Source organism: Arachis hypogaea, chromosome 12 (assembly GCF_003086295.3).
Source record: "Arachis hypogaea cultivar Tifrunner chromosome 12, arahy.Tifrunner.gnm2.J5K5, whole genome shotgun sequence".
In the NCBI taxonomy this organism is placed as follows: Eukaryota; Viridiplantae; Streptophyta; class Magnoliopsida; order Fabales; family Fabaceae; genus Arachis; species Arachis hypogaea.
The window spans coordinates 69,357,257-69,385,011 of NC_092047.1; the positions used below are offsets into that span (position 1 = coordinate 69,357,257).

General features: G+C 35.9%; 1 protein-coding gene and 1 long non-coding RNA gene across 2 annotated transcripts; one reads left to right on the forward strand and one right to left on the reverse strand.

Moving 5' to 3' along the window:
* Positions 1 to 250: 250 nt before the first annotated feature.
* Positions 251 to 1,242, reverse strand: LOC140177046 (uncharacterized). Its single transcript, XR_011868616.1, has 3 exons — positions 816 to 1,242; positions 395 to 510; positions 251 to 314 (listed from the first exon to the last, which is right to left on the reverse strand). It is a non-coding gene; the product is annotated as an uncharacterized lncRNA (long non-coding RNA).
* Positions 1,243 to 23,863: 22,621 nt separating this feature from the next.
* LOC112727498 (beta-glucuronosyltransferase GlcAT14B) lies at positions 23,864 to 27,674 on the forward strand. Its single transcript, XM_025777262.3, has 4 exons — positions 23,864 to 24,681; positions 24,794 to 24,869; positions 25,542 to 25,657; positions 26,797 to 27,674. Exons 1-4 carry the CDS (start codon positions 24,006 to 24,008, stop codon positions 27,303 to 27,305), a joined length of 1,377 nt encoding a protein of 458 aa, XP_025633047.1. The 5' UTR covers positions 23,864 to 24,005; the 3' UTR covers positions 27,306 to 27,674.
* The last annotated feature ends 81 nt before the right edge of the window (positions 27,675 to 27,755 follow it).

Genomic DNA, 27,755 nt, shown 5'->3' on the forward strand with positions numbered 1-27,755 from the left:
TGCAATTCAGCCTGCTCCTCAAGTTTTCTTCTCGACAAGATATCATGCAGATTATATAACATTCTTGCTCTTGCATAGAATAGATGTAGTGGAAAAGAAAATAGAAACAACATGATGAGGCTCTTAACACAAGCAAATGCATACACATTAGATTTCAAAGAAAAAATGATCCTTCCGCTAAACATAGTGGAATAGAAATGCCAAGTAGGGAAACTTAATTACCAAGATGAAATCATAATGTTCTTTGGAGTCAAATCTTGGACTTAAACATGGTGAAAAGTCCCCCACCCCTCTCTGATTGTTGTTGCTGCTGTCTCCTAGATACATCAATATGAATAATATTAATTGAGGAATAGCTAGATATAGGTCAACAAAAGAGATGATATCAACTTACTTGTCAGGGATTTTTCCCTTCTTCTTGTAGGGCTTGACAGGTACGCATGAATCACAGATAAAATGAGCCTCACTAAAGGTGATTTAAGGCTTCTCCTAAAAGGTGTTTCACTAAATCTAAAATCAAACAAGTACTCAGTAAAAAAAAGTGCAACAATTGCCATCAAATAATCAACATAGTCACAATCTAGGTACAATTAAATTACAAAACAAAACAGTAAAATATAACACACAAAATCAGTAAAGAACCAGAGCTAATCACTAATCAGTAAAGTACTAGAGCTAATCACAAGACATTCATTAATCAATAAAATCACAACACACAAAACCATAACTAATCACAGAAACAGAACACAAAAAAGTAAAAAAAAATGAAGAAGAACTGAACAAGTGAAGAACAAGTGATCAAGACATTCACTGACCTTCGAAGATGACGCCGACAGACCCTTGAATGACGGAAGATGCCGATCTGACGATAGCGAGAAGATGAAGATGACGGCGAGAAGATGAAGAGAGCAGGGGATGCACCGAAAGCTCGCGGAAGAAGAGAGCAGGGGTTGGAGGCTTAAGGGCAGTGGCTACATGGACAAACGGTGACCGAGCTCGACAGATGGATGGTGACAGTGGATCGACGGACCGGTGGTGGCAGCAGCTACGGTTAGAGAAGGGGGAATGATATGGTTCAAAGTTCTATAGCTTGAGAGAGCAGTGGTTACACAGACGGACGGTGGCAGTCGCTCGATGGACAGGCAGCGGCAGTGGCTCGAAGAGAGGCTAGGGTTGGAGAAGGGGGATTTAGAGTCCTGCACTTCTGGTGGAGGCTGAGAGGAATGAGAGTGAGAGTAAGAGTGAGAGACATTAGGCTCAGTAAGCCAAATTTGCCCAAAACGACAACGTTTTCTTCAAACCTACCGGAAAGTTCCCCATTGGTTTTTGAAACAATGTTTCAGGAGGCTAACCAGACCGTAATTGTTGCGGTTCACAGATAGACTGGTCAAACTGGTCGATCCGGTCTGGTTTTTCAGAATCGTGCTTTTTGAGTCGGAATTTACTTTTAGCGACGGTATTGTGCGCGCTGGGAAAAAGTTAGCACCCGAAAACCTTAGAACCTGTGTGTGGTAAAAGTAATTTCCACCTAGGTAATTGTAATAAAAAAATAATATTGGCCATTCATTCTTGATTTATTCCTTTAAAAATAAATCTCAGCCACTCATTATTTTATCATGCAGTAAAAAAGTTAATCCGAAGCGAACTTCTGACTAGTATTCCACAAATACCTCCTAGAGACCCCGAATCCTTTTGCTTATTTCCCAAGCAACACGCCCCTCTCTCTCACTCATATAGCCGAGATTATCTCTGCTATTTACCCCTCTTTTCAGTGTTTTAACCCCAAGTAACTAACCGTGGTAAACTACAGATAAACACGTCATTATGAGACTGGGTGTGCTTCATTGGAATCACTCCCTTTCTCTCTTTTTCCAGCCTATTTTCATCTTATTTTCCAGCCTTTTACCACATTAAATTAAGCCAAACTTCAGCATTTTATTTATAGATTATTAAGTAAAAATTTGACAAAATATTAGGCAAAAAGAGAGAGAGATAACTGTGTTTTAGAGAGGGAAAGAGAGAATTTTCTGCACTTTTTCTCTGCACTTCCAGCCCACATTCAAGTTGTTCTTCACTTGTTCTTCAAGTGTTCTTCAAGAATCCAAGCCATTTAAACACAATTCCTTGCTCATTCTTTGCTAATTCTGGTACTTTCACCAAAATTCTAGCAAGGTAAGCCCTTGTTCCTCACCTCTTCTTTTTGATTTTTTCAACTGATTTTAAGGTGAATTATTGCTCTCTTCATGTCTAGAAAATTCCTCTTGAAGCACATATAGAGAACACCTAAGGAGCCAAGAAAATTCAAGCTCAAAGTGATTGAAGTTCATAATTTTTTGTGACACTATTTCGGCCAAGAAGCACTAAAAATTCATTAATTGTCCTCCTCCATTTGTTTGAGTAATTTATGAAGTTTAAAGTGTTTAAGGGTTGAATTAAACAAGAGGTAAGGGTTAGGCTTAGTTAGAATATGTTTGTGCTTGATTTGGTATTCATATGAGCCACTTTTTGGTGAATTTGTGCTTGTTTTGTAATTCTAGAAACTCTATCATGTAACTCTATTTGGCTTGTTGTTTAAGTAAAATATAAAGTTTATTTGCCTTTGAATTTTGTATGAAACAACAAAAAATTTTAGAACACTTGGGAGTTAAAGTTTCGAGCCTTAAATATCACTAAAAGTTGATAAAATTACAAAACTGCACCTCTCAAAATTTTAGTCACTAAAAGCATGAAAAGTAATGTGTAAAAGATTTAAAAAGAGGTTAGAAAAATAATTTTAATCCTATGAAACCAGTGTGGTAAAGTAAAAAGGGTGTTATGGTTAAAATTATGATCTTAGAGGTTTTAGAAGTAAAATTATAATTATATAAATTAGTTGGGTCAAAATTATAATTAGAATAAAATTTTAGACCTAAATAAAAGTATTAGTAAAAGTTAGGAGTAAAAGTTAGGAGTAAAATTATAAAATATAGTAACTAAACAAGTAAGAAAATTAATCAAGGGTAAAATAGTCTTCTAGGTCTCTAGGGGTAAATTGGTATTAATTAAAAGTATTACAGGTAATTTGGTCACAAAATAAATCCTAGGATTAATTTAGTAAAGTTTCGACATTAAATAAGGCTAAAGTAAAACCTTAGAATACTTAATGGTAAATGATAATTTTGGACATAAAATAAAATATAAAAATGGTTATTAACTTAATAAAGGGTAAAAAAGTATTTTAACAAAAACTTGAGGGTAAAATGGTAAAATAGTAACATTAGAGGTGAAAACATCACTAAAAGCCTAAAGAAAACGAGAAAAAGAGAAATAAGTACAAAAAGGGCAAAAGTCTTATTCAAATGAGATGGGCAGAGAAGTCCCTTGGAGATAAAGTTTATTGAGATGTGCACGGAAAAGAAAACTGTAAATTCCCTTAGAGGTTGCTTGGTAGAGTGGTCTTCCATTTTGCCTAGCTAGAGACTATATAGGAGTGGAGACGCCCACCATATGGACAGTTACTCACCGTGAGCACATTATATTTTGGGCCATTCTTTTATTAGTACCATGACTGTACATGATTATCATGAGGCACCTGTGCGTGATTGTAGACAGTGGAGTAGTCATACCCGGATGTTGGGTCAGGTAACATCGGGTTGCAGGTTGGATAGCTAACCCACGCATGAGCTTATGGCCTGCATTGGACCAGGCATGTATCATACTTGGTTGCTGCATTTCTCTGTTTGTGATTGCTTATTTGTATATGTAATTGTTATTCTATTGTATTCCTGTGCTTGTGCTTGCTTATGTGTGAATAACTGTTATAACCTTGCGGACATTTAGAGTTAGACTACGGACCCCTTAGGTTTATTGTGTCGTACCCTGCTAGGAACCTTAGGTTCTCACTCCCTTATTTTTCACATCCGCAAAGGGGGACCGACATGATATTCTTTGAGTACCCAGCATATGGCAGATACATAAATCCTACGACGGGAGGTGCAATGTTTTGGGAAAGTCCACATTCCCATAGTTACTATCTTCCCGATCATCCTTTCTCTCACCCTTTGCTCAGCCCGAAATTTGACCCCTGATGCGCCATATGATATGCTGCTATTAGAGTTTTACCCTGGCGGAGGCTAGTTTTCTTTCCCGTCTTACTTTCTAAACATGGCGGAGCCCATATTGGAATCCCTGATAATTGATGTGCTTGAGTACCCACTATGGTTTGACCTTAAGCAGGAGCCAGTAGTTCCCAATGTACCTATGCCCGCTGCTCCACCACTATCCCCTACAGCCAAGCTAGTTAACGACCCTTGGGTAGAGATTGACAAACTAGGGATTCCCATGGGCTTTGGATCTTCATTTTCATCAGAGGATAGTTCGTAGGCATGGGTTGACTAGATGATGGTAGACTTGTACACCAGCTCTTTCGAGATAAGAGAGGAAGAGGATTCCGTTGGGGAGGCAAGCAACAACAACATTACAGGCATGTCAGAATGATTCTCTCCTTGCTTCAGTACAACATTTCATCAACTTCTAGTTATCCATGATCAACAGTAGTGGTCTTTGCCCTTGCACTATATAGACTTTTTAGAAGGCTAGTTATTTTGTAAATATTTAATACATGTAAGTTAAAACAAGTCCCAGACTAGGGTGGCCCTTGTTATGCGGGGTTTGCTAATATAAATAATAAAGTCTATAAATATTTAAAAATAAGCAGTGATGGATGAACCATAGTTACATAAGAAATTAAGCCTACGGGCATATATGTATGATATGACTATTTTCTGCTATGCCTTTGTATGTTTACCTGCTTCATGTGTTGTATGTCTAATTTATAATTATTCTGACATATTCAACTAAATATGCGATTTTGACTAACAATACATGCTCATATGTATATATTTAGTATGTGATCTAGAGTTCCTAAAGAAAGCCGAACAGTAACGCCTAGTTGCTAGCCTTGGTCATGACGGGCTAGAAGTTGGGTCATTACACAAGCAAAAAGGCTTTATGGCAATTAAAATTAACCTAAAGAAAACATATAACAAACTACAATTGGATTTTGTAATGGAAACAGTCAGAGAAGTAGGCGTTCCTGAGAACATTAGCAAAGTTATTGAACACTGCATAACATCCTCTACTTTGAACCTGATTTAGAATGGCATTTCCTCAATTCTTTTCGCCCTTCTAGAGGAATTAGATAAGAAGATCTCTTATCACGTTATCTATTTATTTTATGTGTTGAAAGACTGTCTCACTTAATTAATAGGCTGGTTGAGAAAAATAAATGGGACCATCTCTCTCTCTCTCTCTCTCTCACACACACACACACACACACACACACACAAGAAATGGGCCTAAAATCTCTCATATCTGATTTCCAGAAGACCTTGTCTTATTTGCAAAAGCTGACAGAAAGCAGGTTCAAGTGATTAAGGAGGTTCTCCAACTTTTTTGTGAAAGCTCAGGACAATAGATTAATTTTAACAAATCTTGTGTCTTTTTCTCGAAGAATGTCAACCACACAGTTGGAACCGAAAATCTATCTCTCTCTAGCAGGCCAATGTACTCTTGTGCAATCAGTTCTCTCTACTATTCCGATCTACTGCATGCAAACTATGAAAATTCCTTTAATAGTTTGCAACAAAATTGACAAGCTTTGCATGGATTTTGTATGGGACACCAGTGATGACTAATGAAAGATTCACTGATTGAGTTGGGATAAAATCTATAAAGCAAAAGAAAAAAGAGGATTAGGCATTCAAAAAGCTCGAGATATGAATCAGTTGTTTCGTATGAAGTAGCTTGGGGCCTTATCTACAATAGGGAGGCTTTATGGGTCAAGGTGATAAGGGCAAAATATGGATGTGGAGAAGATATTATTCCAAAGGCTCGGCAAAAAGTCAACAACTCTAATGCTTAGAATGACTATCTATTTGGAATAATTTCCAGACACATCTTATTTGGAGGATAGGTAATGGCAAAAAGATTCTGTTTTGGAATGACCATAGGATTCCAGGGTTTAATAGTTTAAACGAATTAGCCCTGTGTGATCTTTCGGAGGATATTCTAGGAAAAAAGTTGCAGACTATGTGACTGATAAGGGGAATTGAGACCGGAAAGCCATCTAAAAAGTGTTACCCGAGGAGATTATTGAGCACTTGCACATCCTAAAAGCTCCAGATAGTAACATAGTGGAAGACCTTGTTAGCTGGATGCATATGGTTAATGGCCTTTAGTCTATCAAGTCAGCCTATGATACCTACTTTAACAATGAAGATGCAAATGACATATGCAAATAGATTTGGAAACTTAAATTACCTTAAAGGCTCAAAGGCATAGTTGGCTCTTATGCCAAGAAGTTCTCCTTACAAATTCAAAGAGGAAAAGAAGGGGCTTACTTAGAACAGAAACTGCATCAAATGTCATGAGGAGGAAGTGACCTTGCTCCATAATCTTTGGGACGATCTTTATTTCTGAATTGTATAGATTAGCATGGTAAACAGGGATAGTTAGGTTATTTCTTTAATCACAATTTTCAGGATTGGTTAAGGAGCAACATGTATAGAATCTTTCACACTCAAAATGGGATTTCTTGAGCCATCAAATTTGTTACGACCTGCAATACAATTTGGAGATGCAGAAACAAACTTATCTTCAACAACCACTGCATTCAAAATGACCAAGTAGCTCGCATAATATTAAACCTAGCAGACAACTACAACTCGATACTCACCCTGACAAAAAGCAGTAATAAAGTCCTCGAATGTGTAAGAGAAGACCAGATAGGATGGGACTCCTTCAGGAATCAACTAGGCAAAGCTTAATATTGACAAGTCCATTACTGAACCGGGTAGCAAGGAGGCTTATAGAGGAGTTATTTGGGATGCAAATGGAACTTTCACTGCCGGTTTCTGCATGAATATCAGTACCTGTTCGATTATTGATGAGAGCCATTCGCTGGTTCAGAATTTCTCAAAAAGTATTGCTTCGTCGATAATATAGTTCCAAACCAACAAATATCCCGAATCATAGTTTAATTTGTTTGTCATGAAGTCAAACCAATAAAAACCAAGAGAATTAGATCTCGGGTCATCTCTCAAAGGAATTGTAGTGAGGTATGCATACTATCGGTTACGGAAACTCGTAAATGAATTCATTATTTATCATAAAAAAGTTGCTAATCAAAGCAACTATATCTAGCTTCTAAGATTTAACTTCATTTGCTCAAAAGTAGAAAGGTTTCTTAAAAGATAAAAAAAAGTTGTTTGAATACTAAAAGTTGTCAAAAGCTGCAACTAAAAGAAAGTGTTAAAAAAACTACTAACTATTATGAAAAACAAATTGCTTAAAGACCCACAAGTCGGGCCATTTCCAAACATCACTAAAAAAGAACTACAAAAGCTAAGAAGTGGTGCCAATCAATGGGTTGAGATCTTCGCTGGTCTCAACATCTTTACCTCAGACAGAAGGGATCAGACGATGTATTGAGACTGGGACAGCAGGGATGGGACCAGGAGGTGAGGAAAGGGCTTCAATATTAACAGTCTCGGGCTAGACCTCGGGAATCTGGAAAGCCCCACCGCCTTGAGTTTTCAGATCGGGCACTGGCCCTGCCTCTTCGTCTTCAAGAGTAGGAACGATCTTGCCATCTGTAATGACATTGTCCTGACTTAATAAAGAAAGGTCGAGGTCGGGGGCAAGGACCTGAACTCGAGAATTCAAATTGTCAAACATTTCGTCCATTCCCACAGCCACGGACTCTTGAAGAGTCACATACTCCTCTCAGGCATTCTTTAAATCCTCTTGGAGGTCAAGCTTTTTCCCACAAACTCGGGTATAGATCTTCTCCCCCCTCTTCTTAATACCCTCCGCCATGTTTACAGCAGCCTCAGCCATTTTTACTCAGGCACGAGCCTTTTTCAAATCAAATTTAAGTCCGGCCCTCTCCTTCTCTAACTCCTCTTTCAACCCCTTCAGTTTCTCCACCTCAGCTTGGGCGGCCTCCAAAGAACTTTGGGTGGCATTAAGGGGAGCTTTTCTCAATTCCTTGGTTAGAGAAGTACATATCCCCGCAAGTCAGATACCGTTGCGAGCCATAAGATTCAGATGGTTTTGAATAGCCACGTCATCCATACTGATGTGGCTATGAGGAAGGATATTCTTTTCACTCCAGGTGAAACTGTTAAAACCTTTGTCATAAATACTCACATCCCCATAATTCTTTTCTTGAGAGGAGGTTCTAAAGATGAAGGAGGAGACGGAGCAACAGGACTCTCCGAAAGAGGGTCCAGCGGGATCAACCAAATTCTTAGGGTAGGAATGACCTTCTTTTGAGATGAAGGGCCTAAGTTAGACTTCATAGGGGAAGATTCGGAGGAGGTACCCCCGACTTATTTGTCTTGAAGACTTCGAGCCACGACTGTTTTCCGGGTCTGGCGCAAATTCTTCATTGCCGCATTCTTAGGAGCCATGGTATCTACAAAGTAAGAATAAAAGTTCATTAGAAAACAAAGTACAACTAGTAAATCGTGAGAGCTAAAGGACGGAAAGCTATCTTGTTCAGACCAAAGCTGACCGGGGTCTCTTAGAAATCTATTTGTGTCCAAATAAGGAGCCCGACCCCTAGCACTCTTGTAACATATTCACAAAAGAATTTTCGATCTCATCTAAGTTATATACACCGTACTTAGCTATAATAGGCTCCTTTTGCCAGTACAATAAAAAGGAGGGTTCATCATTCTCATCTAGATATATAGGTCGGGCACCCTCTACAGAAATGGATTTTGAAGAAATAGTTCTTAAAATCATGGAAAGACTCATAAAAAATGGAAATAACTTTTCTACCCTGGACAATGCGAAAGAAAAAACAAGAAGCCTTCCCTTTCAATGTCCCTGGTTTGGTCAAAACAAAGAAATAAAAGAAGATCTTAGTAGAAAGTCGAACTTCAAGTTCTCGGCAGAGAAGCTGTAATATCTTTAAGAAGGCCCAAGAATTCGGGTGAAGTTGAGAAGGAGCAAAGTTACAAGCCCAAAGAATGTTTGATTCAAAATCGGTAAAATGAAGTGAAACGCCTAACTTTGAGAAAAAGCAATCATAGGCGTAAAAGAAAGGACATTCCGAGTTATCTAGAAGAGGAAAACATATTCTCTCTTCGGGATCGGGCACTACTAGCTCGTAATTTCTCTCATCCTCTCTATTCTCACAAATTTTATGGTGTCTACGGAACTCCTCACAATATTGCTTATCAACTACGGGGAAATAAGAAAGAACAGAGGTATCTACCCAATTTAGGAGACTAGGAGGAACTTTAGTTGACATACTGAGAATAATACAGCACGACATAAAAGCTATACCTACAAATGCAAAATAAAGAGATTATCACTGAAAGTGCTCGGACGACGTCCAAAACAAATCAGGCAAAAACAAATAAAACACATCAACATAGTTTCAAATCCCTTATATATACAAAAAGCGTCAAAAATGGTGTCTCTCCTATGCTATCAGTAATGACATCATTACATAGTAGTGACACCATTGGGGGCAATACGACAACAAACAGCAAAATGGTTACAAATATAATTCCACAAAAACTCAGAAAATCCTCCAGATAACTAACAGTGATTCAATCAACATAAATTATTATGGTTCAATCAACAAAAGTGGTTTCAAAAGAAGTTTTCAGACTAAACGGCGGTAGTTTCAAAAGAAAAGTTTCAAAGAAAACAACTAAGACCGCCGCCAAAATCCAAGAATCAACAAAACAAAGAAGCCTATTGCTAGCATTACTGTTTGAAAGCCATTCAAGACAGTTGCAAGACAAATAGCACACAAAGCTACTGAGAAACAAAATCACCAACCTTGAAAATTCGAAGAAGGAAAGGCACGTCAAATGGCAAAACCATAAACGTTCCTCTCCACAATAACAAGCTAAAACTTTCAGAAGATCCAAGACGAAGAAATCCTGGAAGCAAGAGAAATTGAAAAGCGATAAGGGAAGAGAGAGAATCCTCACAGTAATAAGGAGAAATAGAAGGTTCTCTGCGAAGAGAAAGAGATGAAAAACTTTCAGAAATGTGAAAAAGAAGAAGAGGATGCGCCAAAGTGCTTTTATAAGAGAAAAGGGGCAAAAGGGCCTTTTTAAACCCCTCTTAAAAACATGCGCGAATCCCAGGAAAACTGCCGTGCAATGTTCACCCTCTCATTTAAGGAGGCAACGTTCAAATTTTCAAAAATCCGTCGGGTGCTCAACCTCCTGAGGGTAGCGTACCCGACGTAGAAACTGAAGACACTAAATGCTCGAGCCCGACCTAATATAAAGCTTGGATTCAAACAGGGGCACTGTTCATACCCTAACCCAACAGATAAAGCCAGGTCCAATAAGGAGAAAAGGTCCAACCCAAAAATGGGCCTTTGACCTATACTCGACCTCTTTAAAGAGGTCGGACACCGTGAAAGGAGCCCAGCTCTGCTTGCCCAAGCAAGTAACTACCTCTGCGAATCTCCCCCATTATTTCTATCTTTCCTAAAAGATAGATCTCAACAACTCCCAAGATAAAGGAAACTGTTATCCATCAATAAAGGTGGAACTACTCCAACAAAGGTGTGAAAGAGGTAACAAAAGAGTTTGCAATGTCGAGAATGAAACTTATTTTTAGTTGAGGGCCCCTCTCCTTAACTTATCAAATAGGGGCGAGTAGCTTCACCCCTCTCCCACATGGTCGAGTGGCTCTACTATAAGTACACTGACACCCTCAGGTATAATTTACGTTCTGATCTACTAAAAACCTACCTAAAGCCCTTGCTGACTTAAGTATCAGAGTCTTTTGCAGGTACCACCCCCACCTCCCCATGGAGAACTCGGACAATAGCACCTCGACACCAAACAAGTCAGACGCTGCCTCACAAAGGATCTGGACCTCATGTTCAGACCCAAATCAACGTTTCAGGTATCCATCGGAACAAATAATTTCCATAATGTGAGAGTAAAAGGGATGTTGTAGTGAGAAAAAGAGACATGTTCACGAATCAAAAGCACCCTTTTTTCCATCATATGCATATTTGACACCCATCTTAAGCCAGCTACAGATCACCGATGACAAGCAACTCTCATTATTTTATCCTAAATTGACAAAAATATTCTTAACTTTCTCTCATATTTTTCAGTTGTGCCCCCCTTTTTTTAATGAAAAATCATCAATTTGCCCAAATCGAATGAACTTATGAAACGGGCCTGGTGATTTTGTTTTAGAAAAATTTTTTTCCTCATAACCAAGGAATACACCAGTTAATTTTTTTAGACATTGATCAAATTTTGGTCTAACATTCAATTATTGAATTTTATTGTGTTTTTTAAAATTTTGGGGTGGCACAATTCGCAGGGAGCATATTATACGTTTAATATTTAAATATACAATACGAAGGGGCTATTGTATATTTTAATATTAAATATACGAGTAAAGTACCAATCTGATATCTATCCATTTTTGCGAATGACAACACGACTCTTGACCAAAAAAATGATCTGCTTTGGCCCCTGACCTTGTGCTCTATCTGCCAACGCGGTCCTTCTGTGACTTTCTTCATCAAGGAGTGACGAAACTTGCTTATGTGTCTCGTTAAGCTATTTAGGTGGAGGGTTAAGGTGGTAAGGTGGAGGTTAGAGACCCCCTTGGCTTGTTAAAAAGAAAATGGGTCTATCTATCTTTTTTCATGTAAGTATAAATGATGCCATTTTACTCTCCCAGAAGACTCTTATTCAATGAGTTTGGTCATCTCTCTCACTTTTCTTCATGTTTGGAATCCTAAACCACCATGAGCAATAGCAGAGAGAGTGGAAGTGGAAGAGATGGAGTGAACGATGAAGGTATGAGTGTCTCCATGACTCCACCTTGTCCACTTGGTTTAGGCACTGCAGATCCACTACGAGCATTAGACACAATGTTGGTGGGAAGTTGCGTGTTGGGTGGAGTAGGAGGCCTTAAACAAGAGCCAACGGTGAGAGATTTTGATACACCACTCTTATAAGGACATAATTCTAATTGTGAGAAAGATTACAACCTCTACTTGGGGGAGCAAATTGTGAAAGTGAAATTTCATACTCCTATGTGACTAGTATCCTTCTCTTTGGAGCTGATTTAGATAGTTTCTTCTTCTATTTTTTTTGTCTTTGTCTAGAGTTACAAAGAACACACAATTCATATATCTAAAAAAGATTATAAATACATATGTGAAATATAATTTTTGAAGACTACTCACTACTGGATAGTTCTTGTAGAGTTGGCATTCTAACTGCTTGCCTCTATTTTTTGAACCTGTATAAACAATTATTCAAAAATAATCTATTAAAAACTGATAAATCACTATTTTATGGTTTATCTTGTGCTCAATTGGGTGGATTTTATCAACTCTTTACCCACTTATTCATACTAATTGCATGGTTTTACATTCTCCTTCCTGATTTTATGCTATGATTGAAAACATGCTTCTTTGGCCTTATATTTGCTAATATTAATCCTCTCTCATTACCATTAGATGTCTTGATATGTGTGTTAAGTGACTTCAGAGTTTATAGGGTAGGAATGGCTCAGAGGATGGAAAGGAAGCATGTAAAAGTGGAAGGAATACAAGAAATTGAAGAAATTGCTAAGTTGTCCAGCCTGACCTCTTCGCACTCAAACAATCATAACTTGAGCTACAGAGATCCAAATGAGATGGTTTTAGTTGCGTTGGAAAGCTAACATCCGGGGCTTCACAACGATATATAATTTGCCATAGCTGCCCCGACGCCGGGTGACACGAATGCGTGGATCACGCAGACGCGTGACCTGGCAAAAATGCAATCCACGCAAACGCGTGGACGACGCCTCTGCCTCACTTTGCCGCGACCTGAACGTACCAGAATACACTGGGGGCGATTTTTAGGCTGTTTTTGACCCAATTTTCAGCCCGAAAAACACATATTAGAGGCTATAAAGTGGGAGAATGCATCCATTCATCAGAATCAGCTCATAATACACAATTTTAGGATTTAAATGTAGTTTTTAGAGAGAGGTTCTCTCATCTCTCTTAGGATTTAGTTTTAGGATTTAGGATTATTTCTTCTTCATCACAGGTTCAATGTTCCTCTTATTTATTTTCTAATTTTATTATATACTTTTAATTATTATTTATCTTTTCAATTTGGCTTATGCTACATTCATGTTATGATTTTCTTAATTAATATTATTTGAGGTATTTCAGATTTAAGATTGCTTTGCTTTATCTATATTGATGCTTTTGATTTAATTTAGATATTTTCTCCCTTTTGGCTTGGGTTAAGTAATTGGTAACATTTGAGCTGTCAAATAAAGCAGTGGTTGAAATTGGGAGTTGCTCCAATAACTCTAGTCTTTCCATAGGAATTGATTAGGACCTGAGGATTAAGCTAATTAATCCACTTGATTTACCTTCATAGTTAGAGGTTAACAAAGTGGGATTAAAATCCAATTCTCATCACAATTGATAAAGATAGGACTTCCAATTCTAATACCTTGCCAAGAGTTTATTTTATTATCACTATTTTATTTTTCTTATCATTTAACATACTGGTTCCTTACTTTCAAAACTCCCAATTTACAAGTCTTATAACCAATAATAAGAACATACTTCCCTGCAATTCCTTGAGAAGACGACCCGATGTTTAAATACTCGGTTATCAATTTTAAAGGGGTTTGTTACTTGTGACAACCAAAATGTTTGTAAGAAAGGATGATTACTTGGTTTAGAAACTATACTTGCAACGGAAATTTATTCTGAATTCTAAACCGTCAATCTTCAGTTCTTCAAAATGGTGCTGTTGCCGAGAAATTGCAAACGTGTGCCTTATTATTGGTTATTGTAAATATTTGCTTTTTGCTTGTTTATTTGTTTTTATTTTTGTTTTTATTTTTGCCTTTTCGTAAATTAAGAGGTTATTGGTTTTTATTTAGTTATTAAAAATTTTTCAAAAAAAAAATTGTTCTCGGTGTTCATCTTGATCTTCAAGTTGTTCTTCGTGTTCATCTTGACCTTCAAGTTGTTCTTAGTTGTTTTCTTCGTTTTGATCTAAAAATTTTCAGTTTGGTGTCATTTTATTGTTTTTCTCTTTCCTCATTAAATTCAAAAATTCAAAATTTAAAACTCAAATTTTAAATTTCAAATTTCAAAATTCAAATTTAAAAAAAAATTTAAATTCAAATTTCAAAATTCAAATCTTTTTCAAAAAAATCATATCTTTTTCAAAATCTTATCTTATCTTATTTCAAAAATCAAATTTCAAAATTCAATATTTAAATTTCAAATTTCAAATTTCAAAATTTAATTTTCAAATTCAAAAATTTAAATTTCAATAACCTTTTAATTTAAAATTTGTTTTTATTTTCGTTTTTAATTTTTATTTACTATTATGAGTTCTCACCCCTCTCGCTTTGAGTTTGGTTCCAATGCTGTTGCAAGGAATGAAAATTATAACAGGAACATGCATCAAGGTCAAAACAATCAGAGATGGAAGGAGCCACGAGGATCTGATCAACCCTTTAGGCAACAACACCCTCCAAGATACCATAGACCACGACCATTCCACAATGCATGTCAAAACAACAGTTATGGTGGACCCTTCCGTGACAGCCAACACCCACCTAACTGCTATAGTCAAGAGCCATTCCGAGGTGCATACCAAGATGATAGATATGGTGGACCCCCATCATATACCTATGACCCACCTCCTCAACATCATTTTGGACCACCATACTCACAAGCCCCTTACCACCAAACATCCTCATATGATCCTAACCCTCATCCACCATACCAACCACCTTATGAACCATGTGAACCATATATAGAACCACCCAAATTCCAACCCAATTACTCCTAAGAACCACCACCTTTATATGCACCATATCCATATCCATCAATCCAAGAGCCTTATGGTCCTACTTATAATACCCAAGCGGAACAAGAATCAACGGATCGTCTCAAGGAAACAGTGGATCAATTTCATGCAACCCTTCATCAATTGGAGCAAGTGATACATCAATTAGCTTCCCGATGTTCGGACACTCAAGGAATCCCCATGGCTTCATGTGGACAATCTAATGAAGAACGTAACATAAAGGAGACATTAGAAACTCCGGTGGACAGTAAGGAGCATAAATTTGTACTGGAACAAGTGGAGGAAGCCAGAATTATTGAAGAAGAAGAAGTGGTTGAAGACTTGGGAGATGCTGAACCTCCATGGGAAAGTCAAGACATAGAACCTCCTTCCAAGATGGTTGCATTTGATGTTGAGGGTGTACAACCTCCAAGGCATATCATAGTTGAAGACTTGGAAGAGGTTGGTCAAGAGATGGAGATTACAGAAGAAGAAGCACAGCCTCCCATGCCCTTGGTGAGCAATGAAGAAGAGATTGAATTGGAAGAAAGCTACCAAGAGGAAGAGGTTGATATTGAAGAAACTTACAAGGAGGTGGAAGTTGACAAGAAAGAACTCAAGGGACTGGAGCTGGAAATCACCTTGCCAATGCTGTTGGAGACCTCTCCTCCAAAGTCATCACCATCCATTCCTTCATTCAAGTGGGTAAATCTTTCATCTCTAAGCTTAATTAGCTCACTTGAATATACTTTACTTGAAACAGATGGTCAGCTTAGAGCTCTTTGTGGTATTAAGCGTAAAAGGAAGATGGTTAGTAGTTGGAGTTGTCATGCAAGGTTCAACATGGTTGTGTGCTCAAAGTTTAAATGCAAGGGTTGGTGTAAAGCTCAACTGAATGGGTCTAGGAAGTTGTTTGGACGCTTCACTGAGAATTCTAAAGCTGAACCACCCGAATGGAATTATGATAATCAACTTGAAGACGGGTGTAGAAACAAGATTTAGGATCCCAGAGGATATTGGAATCACAAACATCGGTGGAGATTCCTGGATGAGTTCAAGCATAAGCCACCATAACAGGAAGCTCATCAAATGTCCAACTTAAGGACTTTAACTAAAAGTGCTAGGTGGGAGACAACCCACCATGGTATGATCATTCTTTTTTCAATTTTATTTCGTTTTGTTTGTTTTTATTTTATTTTCATTGAACCTGGAATTATTTATTGCATCTACATTAGCATTGCATTCTGCATACTGCATATAAAAAAAAATCGCACGCGACGCGACAGCGTCGCCAGTGCGTTTGGAAGAAAAGAAACGTGAACAGAGAGTCACGCGAAAGCGTGGCTGGAGGCATGCCTTTTGCACAAAATTGATCCACGCGACCGCGTTGATGACGCGTCCACGTCATGTGGGAAAAATGCCTCCCACGCGTCCGCATCACCCACGCGAACGCGTGGCCCTGTGAAATCGACGTAAACAGGTGTATGGTAGAGAGTTGTGATGGAGTGGGGCTGGAACCATGCTAGAAGCACAAGTCCTACCACACGAACGCGTGCCCCACGCGTCCGCGTCATTTTTAAAAGAAAGGCCATTCACGCAACCGCGTCAACCATGCGACCGCGTCACCCAAAAATTTGGCAAAAAGAGTTTCGAACAGAGAGTTGCGCAAACGCGAGGCTGCACTCACGCCAATCGCACAAATCAGACCACGCGATCGCGTGAGCCACACGTCCGTGTCACCTGACCTTATCGCGCACCACGCTACCGCGTCACTCACGCGTCCGCGTCGCCTGCGGCGCACAACTTATCCAGATCAGCGCCAATTATCTTTTCTTTTCTAATCCTAATCTCTTCTATCTTTTCTTTTTTCTTCTTTCTTTCTTACTTTATTTCTTTCACTTCTCATTCTTTTTCACCTTCATTCTATTTTACTTAATTTATTTGCATATTTCATTAAATTGCATTTTGTACATATTTTTCTTTTCTTTTCTAAATTTATTATTTTTTCCATTGGTGTCACTTGTTCATATTCAACTGTTGTGTCTTTTCTGGTATTATTTTGGTGCTCAGTGACTTATTTTATACTGTTGGATAATATTATTTAAGTCAATGCTAATCTTTTATGATATTTGTATTAATTTTGTATTGACATTAATTTATATTGTCTTGCACCCTCTTCCCCATTGTTGTAATTTTTTTGCACTCTTGATTTGCCATGTACTTTTACTATTTTCTCACTTGCATGTTGTAGCTACTATGTAATTGGGACCCTTATTATCTGACATTAACACCCATATTTTATTTATTTTTTATCTTTATTTTTGGGTTACTTTTCTTCTTTTTCCTCTTCTTTTAGGATGGCCACCACGAAGGGAGAGAAAAGCTTCTTAATGGAAAGACAAACAAGTCCACTGGCACAATCTTTGGAAAGTATCAGTTGAAGCAACCCGTCCACTTGTACATCTTAGCATACACCGAGGACGGTGCAATCTTTAAGTGTGGGGAGGTCGATACCGATCTCCATGGGTTAGCTATTTTCCTCTTTCCAACACCATTGTTTTATTTTCTTTATTAGTTCATTGTTGCATTGCATAATAGATTGCATGTGTAGTTGATTGTTTGCATTTAAGTACTACTTAGTTGAAAAATAATAAGTTTCTTTTTAAGACCCTATTTTTGAAAAATTTTACTAATTTAAATTAAAAAAAAATTTAAAATTTTCTATGTGTTAAATTTGTTTGAAGTTGTATTTGGAACATGGTTTTTGAGCCAAAGAATACACAACCTGTGAGATTTTGAGCTTATTTACATGGTTACATTATTTAACCATAAATTTTTATTCTTGTGTGTTTTCTTCTCTATAATTGCAATCTTTGCTTTGTTCCATTCTATATGTCCATTATTTAGTGTATTTACATGCTTGCATATGATTGAGGCCATTATTTGTTATTAGTTCACTTATCCCAAATAAGCCTACCTTTTACATCACCCTTGTTAGCCACTTTGAACTTTTTAACCCCCTTCTATTTCATAACCACATTACTAGCCTTAAGCAGAAAAACAAAATAAAAATCCCAAGTTGAATCCTTGGTTAACTTAAGATAGATATTCTGTATAATTTAAGTGTGGGAAATTTTATGGGAACATGGGATGATAGAAAAAAAATAAAAAAAGAAAAAAAAGGAAAATTAAATTGAATAAGTCTTGAAAATTTGGGAAGCATGCTCATGTGAAATCAAAATAATTAAATTACCTTGTGCATTGAAAAAATATTCAAAAAATTAAGTAATTAAATAAGGGGATACAAAAAAAAAGGAAAAAAAAATAATATTACCCCAAATGCAAAATAAAAAGAATCAATGCACATGGGACAAAATTCAAAAATAAGTTTGATACATGAGCATGTAATACAAAAGTGGAAAAATTTGGGTAAGTAGGTAAAGTATTTTAAAATTATATAAAGTATGTATATGTTAGGTGAGATCTTAGACTAATCAAGGATTCACTTTATAAAGCTCACTTGGCCATATATATATCCTTACCTTTACCTCAGCCCCATTACAACCTTAAAAAGACCTCATGATGTTTGCATTGGTACATTAAATATTTGTTGATTGTTTAGATGAAGAACAAAGTTTAGAAAGCATGATTCGAGAAGAGTAGAGTGAATTATCCTATACACTTGAGAGACTAGAGTGGTATACACTACCAATGAGGGTTCAAGGCTTGATTCTATGTTCCCTGCTTTCATGAGCTGTCTTCTTACAAGTTTACTTGCTTTTTATTGTACGATTTGAATTAGTGAAAATTGGTTTGTATTTGTCTTGGAGAACTTGTTTGCTTTTAACCAAGTAGGTAGAAACATTTTGCATGTAGTTGCATTCATACAGATAGGTTGTATTTCATGCATTCTACCATTCCTCTTCACTCCTTTATAGCTTCTCTTGAGCTTAGCATGAGGACATGCTAATGTTTAAGTGTGGGGAGGTTGATAAACCACTATTTTATGGTTTATCTTGTGCTCAATTGGGTGGATTTTATCAACTCTTTACCCACTTATTCATACTAATTGCATGGTTTTACATTCTCCTTCCTGATTTTGTGCTATGATTGAAAACATGCTTCTTTGGCCTTATATTTACTAATATTAATCCTCTCTCATTACCATTAGATGCCTTGATATGTGTGTTAAGTGACTTCAGAGTTTATAGGGCAGGAATGCCTCAGAGGATGGAAAGGAAGCATGCAAAAGTGGAAGGAATACAAGAAATTAAAGAAATTGCTAAGTTGTCCAGCCTGACCTCTTCGCACTCAAACGGTCATAACTTGAGCTACAGAGGTCCAAATGAGATGGTTTTAGTTGCGTTAGAAAACTAACGTCCGGGACTTCGCAACGATATATAATTTGCCATAGCTGCCCCGACGCCAGGTGACACGAACGCGTGACCTGGCAAAAATGCAATCCACGCAAACGCGTGGACGACGCCTCCGCGTCACTTTGCCGCGACCTGAACATACCAGAATACGCTGGGGGCAATTTCTGGGCTGTTTTTGACCCGGAAAACACAGATTAGAGGCTATAAAGTGGGGGAATGCATCCATTCATCAGAATCAGCTCATAATACACAATTTTAGGATTTAGATGTAGTTTTTAGAGAGAGAGAGGTTCTCTCCTCTCTCTTAGGATTTAGTTTTAGGATTTAGGATTATTTCTTCTTCATCATCACAGGTTCAATGTTCTTCTTATTTATTTTCTACTTTTATTATATACTTTTAATTATTATTTATCTTTTTAATTTGGCTTATGTTACATTCATGTTATGATTTTCTTAATTAATATTATTTGAGGTATTTCAGATTTAAGATTGTTTTGCTTTATCTATATTGATGCTTTTGATTTAATTTAGATATTTTCTCCCTTTTGACTTGGGTTAAGTAATTGGTAACGCTTGAGCTGTCAAATAAAGCAGTAGTTGAAATTGGGAGTTGCTCCAATAACTCTAGTCTTTCCATAGGAATTGACTAGGACCTGAGGATTAAGCTAATTAATCCACTTGATTTACCTTCATAGTTAGAGGTTAACAAAGTGGGATTAAAATCCAATTCTCATCACAATTGATAAGAATAGGACTTCCAATTCTAATACCTTGCCAAGAGTTTATTTTATTATCACTATTTTATTTTTCTTATCATTTAACATACTGGTTCCTTACTTTCAAAATCCCCAATTTACAAGACTCATAACCAATAATAAGAACATACTTCCCTGCAATTCCTTGAGAAGACGACCCGATGTTTAAATACTCGGTTATCAATTTTAAAGGGGTTTGTTACTTGTGACAACTAAACGTTTGTACGAAGGGATTTCTGTAAGTTTAGAAACTATATCTACAACGCGACTATTTTTATAAAATTCTTTACCAACAAAAATCCTAACGTCAAAAACCTAGCCATTTTATTTACAGACAATTAAACCCTGACCAACACAAAATATAACACTTAAACTCCTAACTGTTTCTTGAATAGGATGAATCGAACCTTGAAGTGACAATACTTGTGTGGTGTTGGTAGAGTTCACTGATGCAATATTTTTCTTGCTAGCTCTTTTTTTCTTTTGGTCATAGCCTTCCAATTAAGATATTTAGGGGATTAGACCAAATCTTGTAGTAATGACCCTTTTGACCACATTTGTTACAGATCATTTCAAATATCTTCTTGGCCTTATTGAAATGCATCTCTCCCTCAACAAGATCAATTCTTTTATTCATTTTAGGACGATGAGCAGATTTTTTTAATTGGAGAAGGTAATGACTTAAGTGAATTATTTGGCATCTAATACTTTTTATTATCAACTAGTTTGATGCATTTTGAGTAGGCTGATCTAATAGTCTCCATAAAAAATGATTGAATAAGAGTGATTGAATAATAGTACTCTTCATCGCTCACTCCATCTCTTCCACTTTCACGTTCTTTGTTACTGCTCATAGTGGTTTAGGGTTCCAAACATGAGGAAAAGTGAGAGAGATGACCAAACTCATTCAATAAGAGTTTTTTGGAGGAGCAAAACGATATTGTTTGTGCTCACATAAAGGAGAATAAATAGGTCCCTATTATTTTTAACAAGCTATCTAGGTCTCTAACCTCCTCCTCACCACCTTAACCTTCCACCTAAGCAACTTAACGAGATACATTCGTAGGTTATGTCATTCTTTAACGGCGAAAGTAACAGAAAGACTGTATTAATAAACGAAGCATAGGGTTGAGAGTATGCAACCAAAGTGGATAATTTTTTTTTATCAAAGATCACGTTGTCATTAGGACAAATGGATAGAGAGCGAGTTAGTACTTTACTCTTAAATATACAATACGCAAGAGACATATTATCAATAATTGAGTATTACATTTAAGTTTAGTTAATATCTAAGGTAGTGTTTGTTTTCGGGGGCAGGACACAGAGACATGTACAACACTTGTTTAAAAAGTGTTTGGAAGCAGAGACATGGACAGTGGACATATTGTCTCCGATACAATTTTTTATACTTTTGTGTCCACTCTTTCACGAAGGACAATGATGGACACGGGATTTGGAAGAGTAGACACGGACAATTTTATAAATTTTATTTTCCTTTTTTTCCACTATTACCCCCTTCTTATTTTTCCTATTGCGTTGTTCAGATATACTTTTTTTCTTCCTGTTTCTTCCTCTATCTCTTTCTTTTCCAGGTACTCTCTCCTTTCTGTAGAATTTTTTATTGGGGGTAGATAATTCTTTTTTTTTTTTATCGTTTTACTTCAATACTATTTTAACCTTATATTATATTATTTGATTTGTAATAAAAATAATAACAAAAATAATTAATCTTAAAACTTTTGAAAGATAAATATTAGCAAAAGTAAAATTGATCTTTTAAAATGCTAAAAAATAATTTATAAATTGTAATTGATTTTATATAATTTAAAGAAAAATTAATTTTTTATAAAGAAAAATCAGTTTTTAGATAAAAAAAAATTAGTTTTTTTTAAATAAAAATAGATTTTTATATGCAAAAACTAATTATTTTTTCATGTAAAAATGAATTTTTTATTTAAAATTAATTTGGCTTATTAACTTAAACAAAATTTTTTATTAATCAAACTCAAATTTATTTTTTTTGTTAATCTTAACCATATGTATTCCTACATATTAATAATAAATTTTAAAATAAAATAATTATATTTATAAATTTTATTTTAATATAAATACTAATATATTTTTTTATTAAAATTTTTTGCCTCTTTAAATATTTTTTTCAAGTTCCGTCTGTACTCCTACGTACTCTCATTTTTTATTAAATTAATTTGTATTGATGTAGAAAATTTGGAATCATAGGGCTATTTTAGTCCTTTCATATAATATTTTAGTCTTGTTCATGTGTATCCAAACATAATACTAGACATTACATTAGTGTCTTGTCCATCGTATCCAAACACAATAGACAAAAGATAATTTTTAGTGTCTCTATCCTATTGTCTCCGTTTCAGTGTCATGTTCTGTCCTGTCTCTAAAAACAAACGTAACCTAAAGGAATATATGGAATATATGGAATACACCACCCAAATTGAATCATTTATATGTATTTCACATTCATGAAACTAATATGAAAAAAATGATAAATTATATCCAACCTTTTCAATTTTAGAGAATAAATTACTCATAATATATCACATTATTATTAGATGAAATAGATTAGTTTATTATAATTAATTTTAATTTTTTTTATCTAATTTAAGTTTTAACAACTTAACTAATTAATCATGGTATAATTCTTTTGGCATTTAAAGAATAATATGGTATAACACATAAATTAAATAGAAATCAATATATAGATCATAACTTGGTAAAACTGTATATTATCGCAATAATAAAAGAGAAATTATGCATTTGAATTAAAAAAAGATCTAATAAATAGTAGTGTTATATAATGATATGAATGTTAATGGTCAGTAAAAAAAAAAAAAAACAAAAAAACAAAAAAAATGTTATAATCTTCGTGTAAATGAAAATTTTATATTTTCAGTGGCAGCCATATGAAATTTCATAGCTTTTCTTTGTATAACATATAAACTATCGGAAAAAAAAAAAGAAAAGATAGCTAAAATGATAGCAGAGATTTTCTAAAATGAAAGATTTTTTTTTTAAAGATGAAGAAAGAAAGAGAATTATCAAGAAAGAGAATTTTGAATTTTTTTGGTTCTCTTATTTGTTTTATTTTTATTTTAAATAATTAATAGATATGTGATTTAAAAAATGGAATTTTTCTAATTATTTTTATAAATTGTAAAAAAAATTATATCATAACTAATTTAATTAAATTATCAAAATTTAAGTTAAATAAAAATTAAAATTAATTATAACAAATTAATTTATTTTATCCAATAATAATATAACATGTGATAAGAGGTCATTTATTCTTTAAAATTAAGAGGGTAAAATAGATATATATATATATATATATATATATATATATATATATATATATATATATATATATATATATATAGGAAAAGTATAAGGTACCAACATATTATCTACTAATTTATAATCAATAATAGTTAATTATTATATGAAAAAGTTTAGGGGTCAGTAATTTTATTGAATTTTAGCCAGCATGTAACCAGCAGAGAAAGATGAGCCATTGGATGAAATTTCATACCAATCTCACACTATTAAATCATCATTGATGACTATTTGATGGCTACTAATCACAAAAGTTGTTGACCCCTAGCATTGCTCTTATTATATTTTAAACACATATATAAAGAGACACATCTAAAAAATATATCTATAAAGACACTTCTATTAAACACAGCCATAAAAAAGACATTTTTATTAGACACATCCACAAAGACACTTCCATTAAACATAGTTATAAATAAGAGTTGGTAGAAGTTGTCGCTGTTGGTAACGTAGCGAGATTGATATATATATATATATGACAAATTTACAACCGGAGAAAACAGTCTGCAGCGGACACATACACATCGAGATCTCAGTCTCTAAGAAACGAGAAAAACCAAACTTGGAAACTTCGAACCACCGTTTTCCAGCTTCCCCTCAAACTTCACAAAGAAAGAAAAAAGAAGAGACCCAAAGAAATGCAAAATTCGGGTTCAACAGCAGCAGCAGCACCAACGCCACCACAATCACAACCACCACCACAACAACATCAGTGGTCTTCAATCCTCACCTCAAAACCCATTTTCTCCACCCTCTTCTCACTCAGAGACCCTAAACCCAACAACAAGCCCACCCTCCTCCTCTACACTTTCCTAGCCATCTCACTCCTCTCCATCACCTTCATCTTCTCCCTCTGCACTTCCTCATCCTCCACGGGCCCACATTCCGGGCCCGACCCTTTCCTCTTCCCGGCCCACCAGGCCCACAACCACCGCATCATCTACGACTCTACCAAGGCCAACCCTCCCCCTCCCTCCATCGCCTACCTCATTTCCGGGTCACGTTCCGATTCGGGTCGGATCATCCGACTCCTCCACGCCACCTACCATCCCCTCAACCAGTACCTCCTCCATCTCGACCCTTCCGCTTCCCACGCGGACCGCGAGCGCGTGGCTCTCACTGTCCAGTCGAACCCTATTTTTAAAGCCGCACAGAATGTTCATGTTATGGGGAAACCCGATTTCGCGTACCAGAAAGGATCCTCGCCCGTTTCGCTTGCGCTTCACGCAGCGTCGATACTGATTCGGTTGAACTTGAAGTGGGATTGGTTTGTTAGCCTTAGTGCTGATGCTTACCCGCTTGTTACCCAAGATGGTATGGTATGGTGTATTTTTTTTTTGCTGCATTTGTGGCTCTTTTTTTGGGTTCGGTTATATGAATTGGTGCATTGATTTTTATTTTTTTTTTATTTTTTGTGTATTGTCAGATCTTCTTCACATCATGTCATTCCTGCCTAAAGATATGAACTTTGTGAATCATTCAAGCTATATTGGCTGGAAAGAGTAAGCTAATGTTCAGTTTTATGCGTTTATTGTTTTAAAATTGCATTATACTCACTAGTGTAGTGCCTATTGATTCACTCTTTTATGTATTAAATATGTATAAAAATAATAAATGTTGGATTAGTTGAGTTTATAATTTAACTACTGGAATTCAAATCTTGGAAGTAATGCTTTTTTTTGTAAACTATATATAATGAAAGGTATTTTAGGAAAAAAAGTTAGACATCAACACTTTCAAAATCCTCATTATATATAGTATAGATATAGATACTCAATAGAAGTATAAGGGAAGCCTGGTACGAAGCATCCTGGATTATGGAGAGTCCGGAAAAGGACCATAGCCAAATGGATTATAATGCAGGCCATCTAACTTGGCTAATTGGCTTCAATCCATGTCTTCGAGATTATATAAAGACAACTCAATTGTTGTTTCAAAGTTCTCCTTCTGTTAATTGAAATTTAGAAGGTAGGTATTTATCATGGTTAATAGTTTCTCACCATGATCCCAAAACTAGCTTACATTATGAAGTTATTTTATATTTGCTAGTGTGTGGAAATTAAGTCTTTTTTATTGTTTGTAGTGTTTTGGAGAGGGAATTGCAATTCTCAAGTGTTTGATGCTGAATGAACTATAGTTGTGATACTTATTTTTCATAGCTTTTAATGCTGTAGGTCGAGGAGGTTGAGACCCATTATTGTTGATCCAGGCCTGTATCTTGCTGAAGGGACTGAAATGTTTTATGCCACTCAGAAGAGAGATCTCCCTAGTGCTTTCCGCGTTTTTACAGGTATGATTTTGTTGAATGCCTTTGCTCTGAGTCTGCATGTACTTTTAGCTTTTCATGTTATTGGTAATAGAGGCTATAAACTTCAACATCAATAGAAAAAGATATGATTGTGATTGTTGTTAAACAATTGACATAATTTTCACTTAAATCGTGCTTGATGTTGCTATCTTCACAAACTGCAGCATCACAGTTTTTCTGAATGCACCTAAAGCTAAAGCTTATGCTAAAATAGTGATTTCATTTCCAGTAAGGTGTATCTGGTGCAATGAAATTATGGAATTTTGCTTTCAGATACAGTAGAGGTGGAATAAAGGATAAATTAGAGTTCTGAAGGAAGCTTTGGAATCACATGGTTTCCATTTATGAACTGAAATAGTGTACCGAGAATGTGAGCTTAGCAAGATGAGCAGTAGAATCTGGTTAGAGATGAAAATTGGAAATGAAAACCATAAGCAAGTCACATACTGAAGTTATCTTGGTGCTCCGTGTACCCTACTATTAACTAGTGTCTGTTTATGTCTTTTTCAGTTTGATGTACTATCTTTGAAGGGTGATTGTCTGTTTTATCTTACATAATCCTGGCATGTTTAGGTAGTCTTCCTTGCCCCAACCATCATAAGTTACTTCTCTTAACTTCTTTATATGAGTAATCTTATCTACTGCAGCATCCTCATCTGTGATATTCTTCTTTTTGGCTGTGATTGCAGTTCACTGCCTAGAATTCTGATCCATACAACATTGCGGGTCGAAACTATGTTTCAATAAAAAAAACTTTATCTTCGGCCAATTATATTAGAGTATAGATTTTAAACTATAAATTAGCTACTACTTATAAATACTTGACATTTTAACTGATCCATTTTTGTTGCTCTTGTCCTTATCTAAACTTTACTTCAATTTCTTATCAATTTATGGGCTATTTTTGGGCTGTATCCTCAAGGTTAATCCCTCACTTTAGAGGAGCCAAATCCTTTGTTTTTGCCTTCTCTTCCGTGGTTTTCTCATAATTGCTTAAATTACTTGATATTTTTTGTACCACTTTTAAAAAAGAATTATTATCATATATATAATTTCATCTAGCAATATTCTTTTTTCTTCGGAGATAGTTGTGTTAATTGTACTAACTCCTTTTTGTGTAGGTTCCTCTTTTTCTATCCTGACTCGCAGTTTTCTGGAGTTCTGCATCTTGGGAGCAGACAACCTTCCACGGCTACTGCTGATGTATTTTTCAAACACACCCTGGTCGCTGTCCAACTATTTCCCCTCTGTTCTTTGTAATTCACGTCAGTTCAACAGGACAGTCATAAATCAGAACTTATTATATGCTATGTATGACAACCGTCACATAAGTGATCCTCGACCTCTTAATTCCAGTGATTTTGATGACATGATTCGCAGCGGAGCTGTCTTCGCTCGGAAATTTCAACCAGATGATCCTGTGCTTGATCTAATTGACCAAAAACTTCTGAGACGGAGTCCTGGATCAGTTGTTCCTGGTGGATGGTGCTTAGGTGAGTCTGGAAACAGCACATGCTTAACATGGGGAGATGCTAATATTTTGAGACCTGGCTCAGGTTCTCAACGAATTGAGAAAGCGATAGTCAAATTGCTTTCAAATGGCACTTTTCGATCGCATCAGTGTGTTTGAATGGACCGACTCTAGAACCATTTTACTCACTGTAGGTCGGTAACAGAAGAGAAACACAGCTTGAGAGAGTTTAAAAGTTGGTAAGATCGAAGAACCAGTTGCTTGGTGGTGGTCCTATCTATTGTAAATCTTGTGCCAAAGTCACGGTATGAATATCTTTTGGGTCGTCCTTTATACAAGTTAGGTGAGATTGCTGATTCCATTGACTAAGTTTCCTTTGCTAACTCGGTGGCATTTTTTGTAATTTAATTTGGTTGTTAATATGCATGTGTTTGGCTTAGAAATGTTCAGATTTGTTAAATGAAAAAACAACCATTTGTACCCATGAATTTTACGAATGATGACAAAAGTATCCATTAAAGAAGGAAACTAATGTTGTGTCCATCAAAGATGGATTTTGTATGACAAAAGTACCCAAATCTTAAATTTATGTTGACTTTTTAATAAAAT

Bases quoted from the DNA above. Each gene is read 5' to 3' on its own strand.
- LOC112727498 (XM_025777262.3), top strand. From the start codon at position 24,006: ATGCAAAATTCGGGTTCAACAGCAGCAGCAGCACCAACGCCACCACAA. The intron at 24,870-25,541 runs GTAAGCTAATGT...TTAATGCTGTAG, and splicing joins AGCTATATTGGCTGGAAAGA to GTCGAGGAGGTTGAGACCCA. The intron at 25,658-26,796 runs GTATGATTTTGT...CTTTTTGTGTAG, and splicing joins TGCTTTCCGCGTTTTTACAG to GTTCCTCTTTTTCTATCCTG.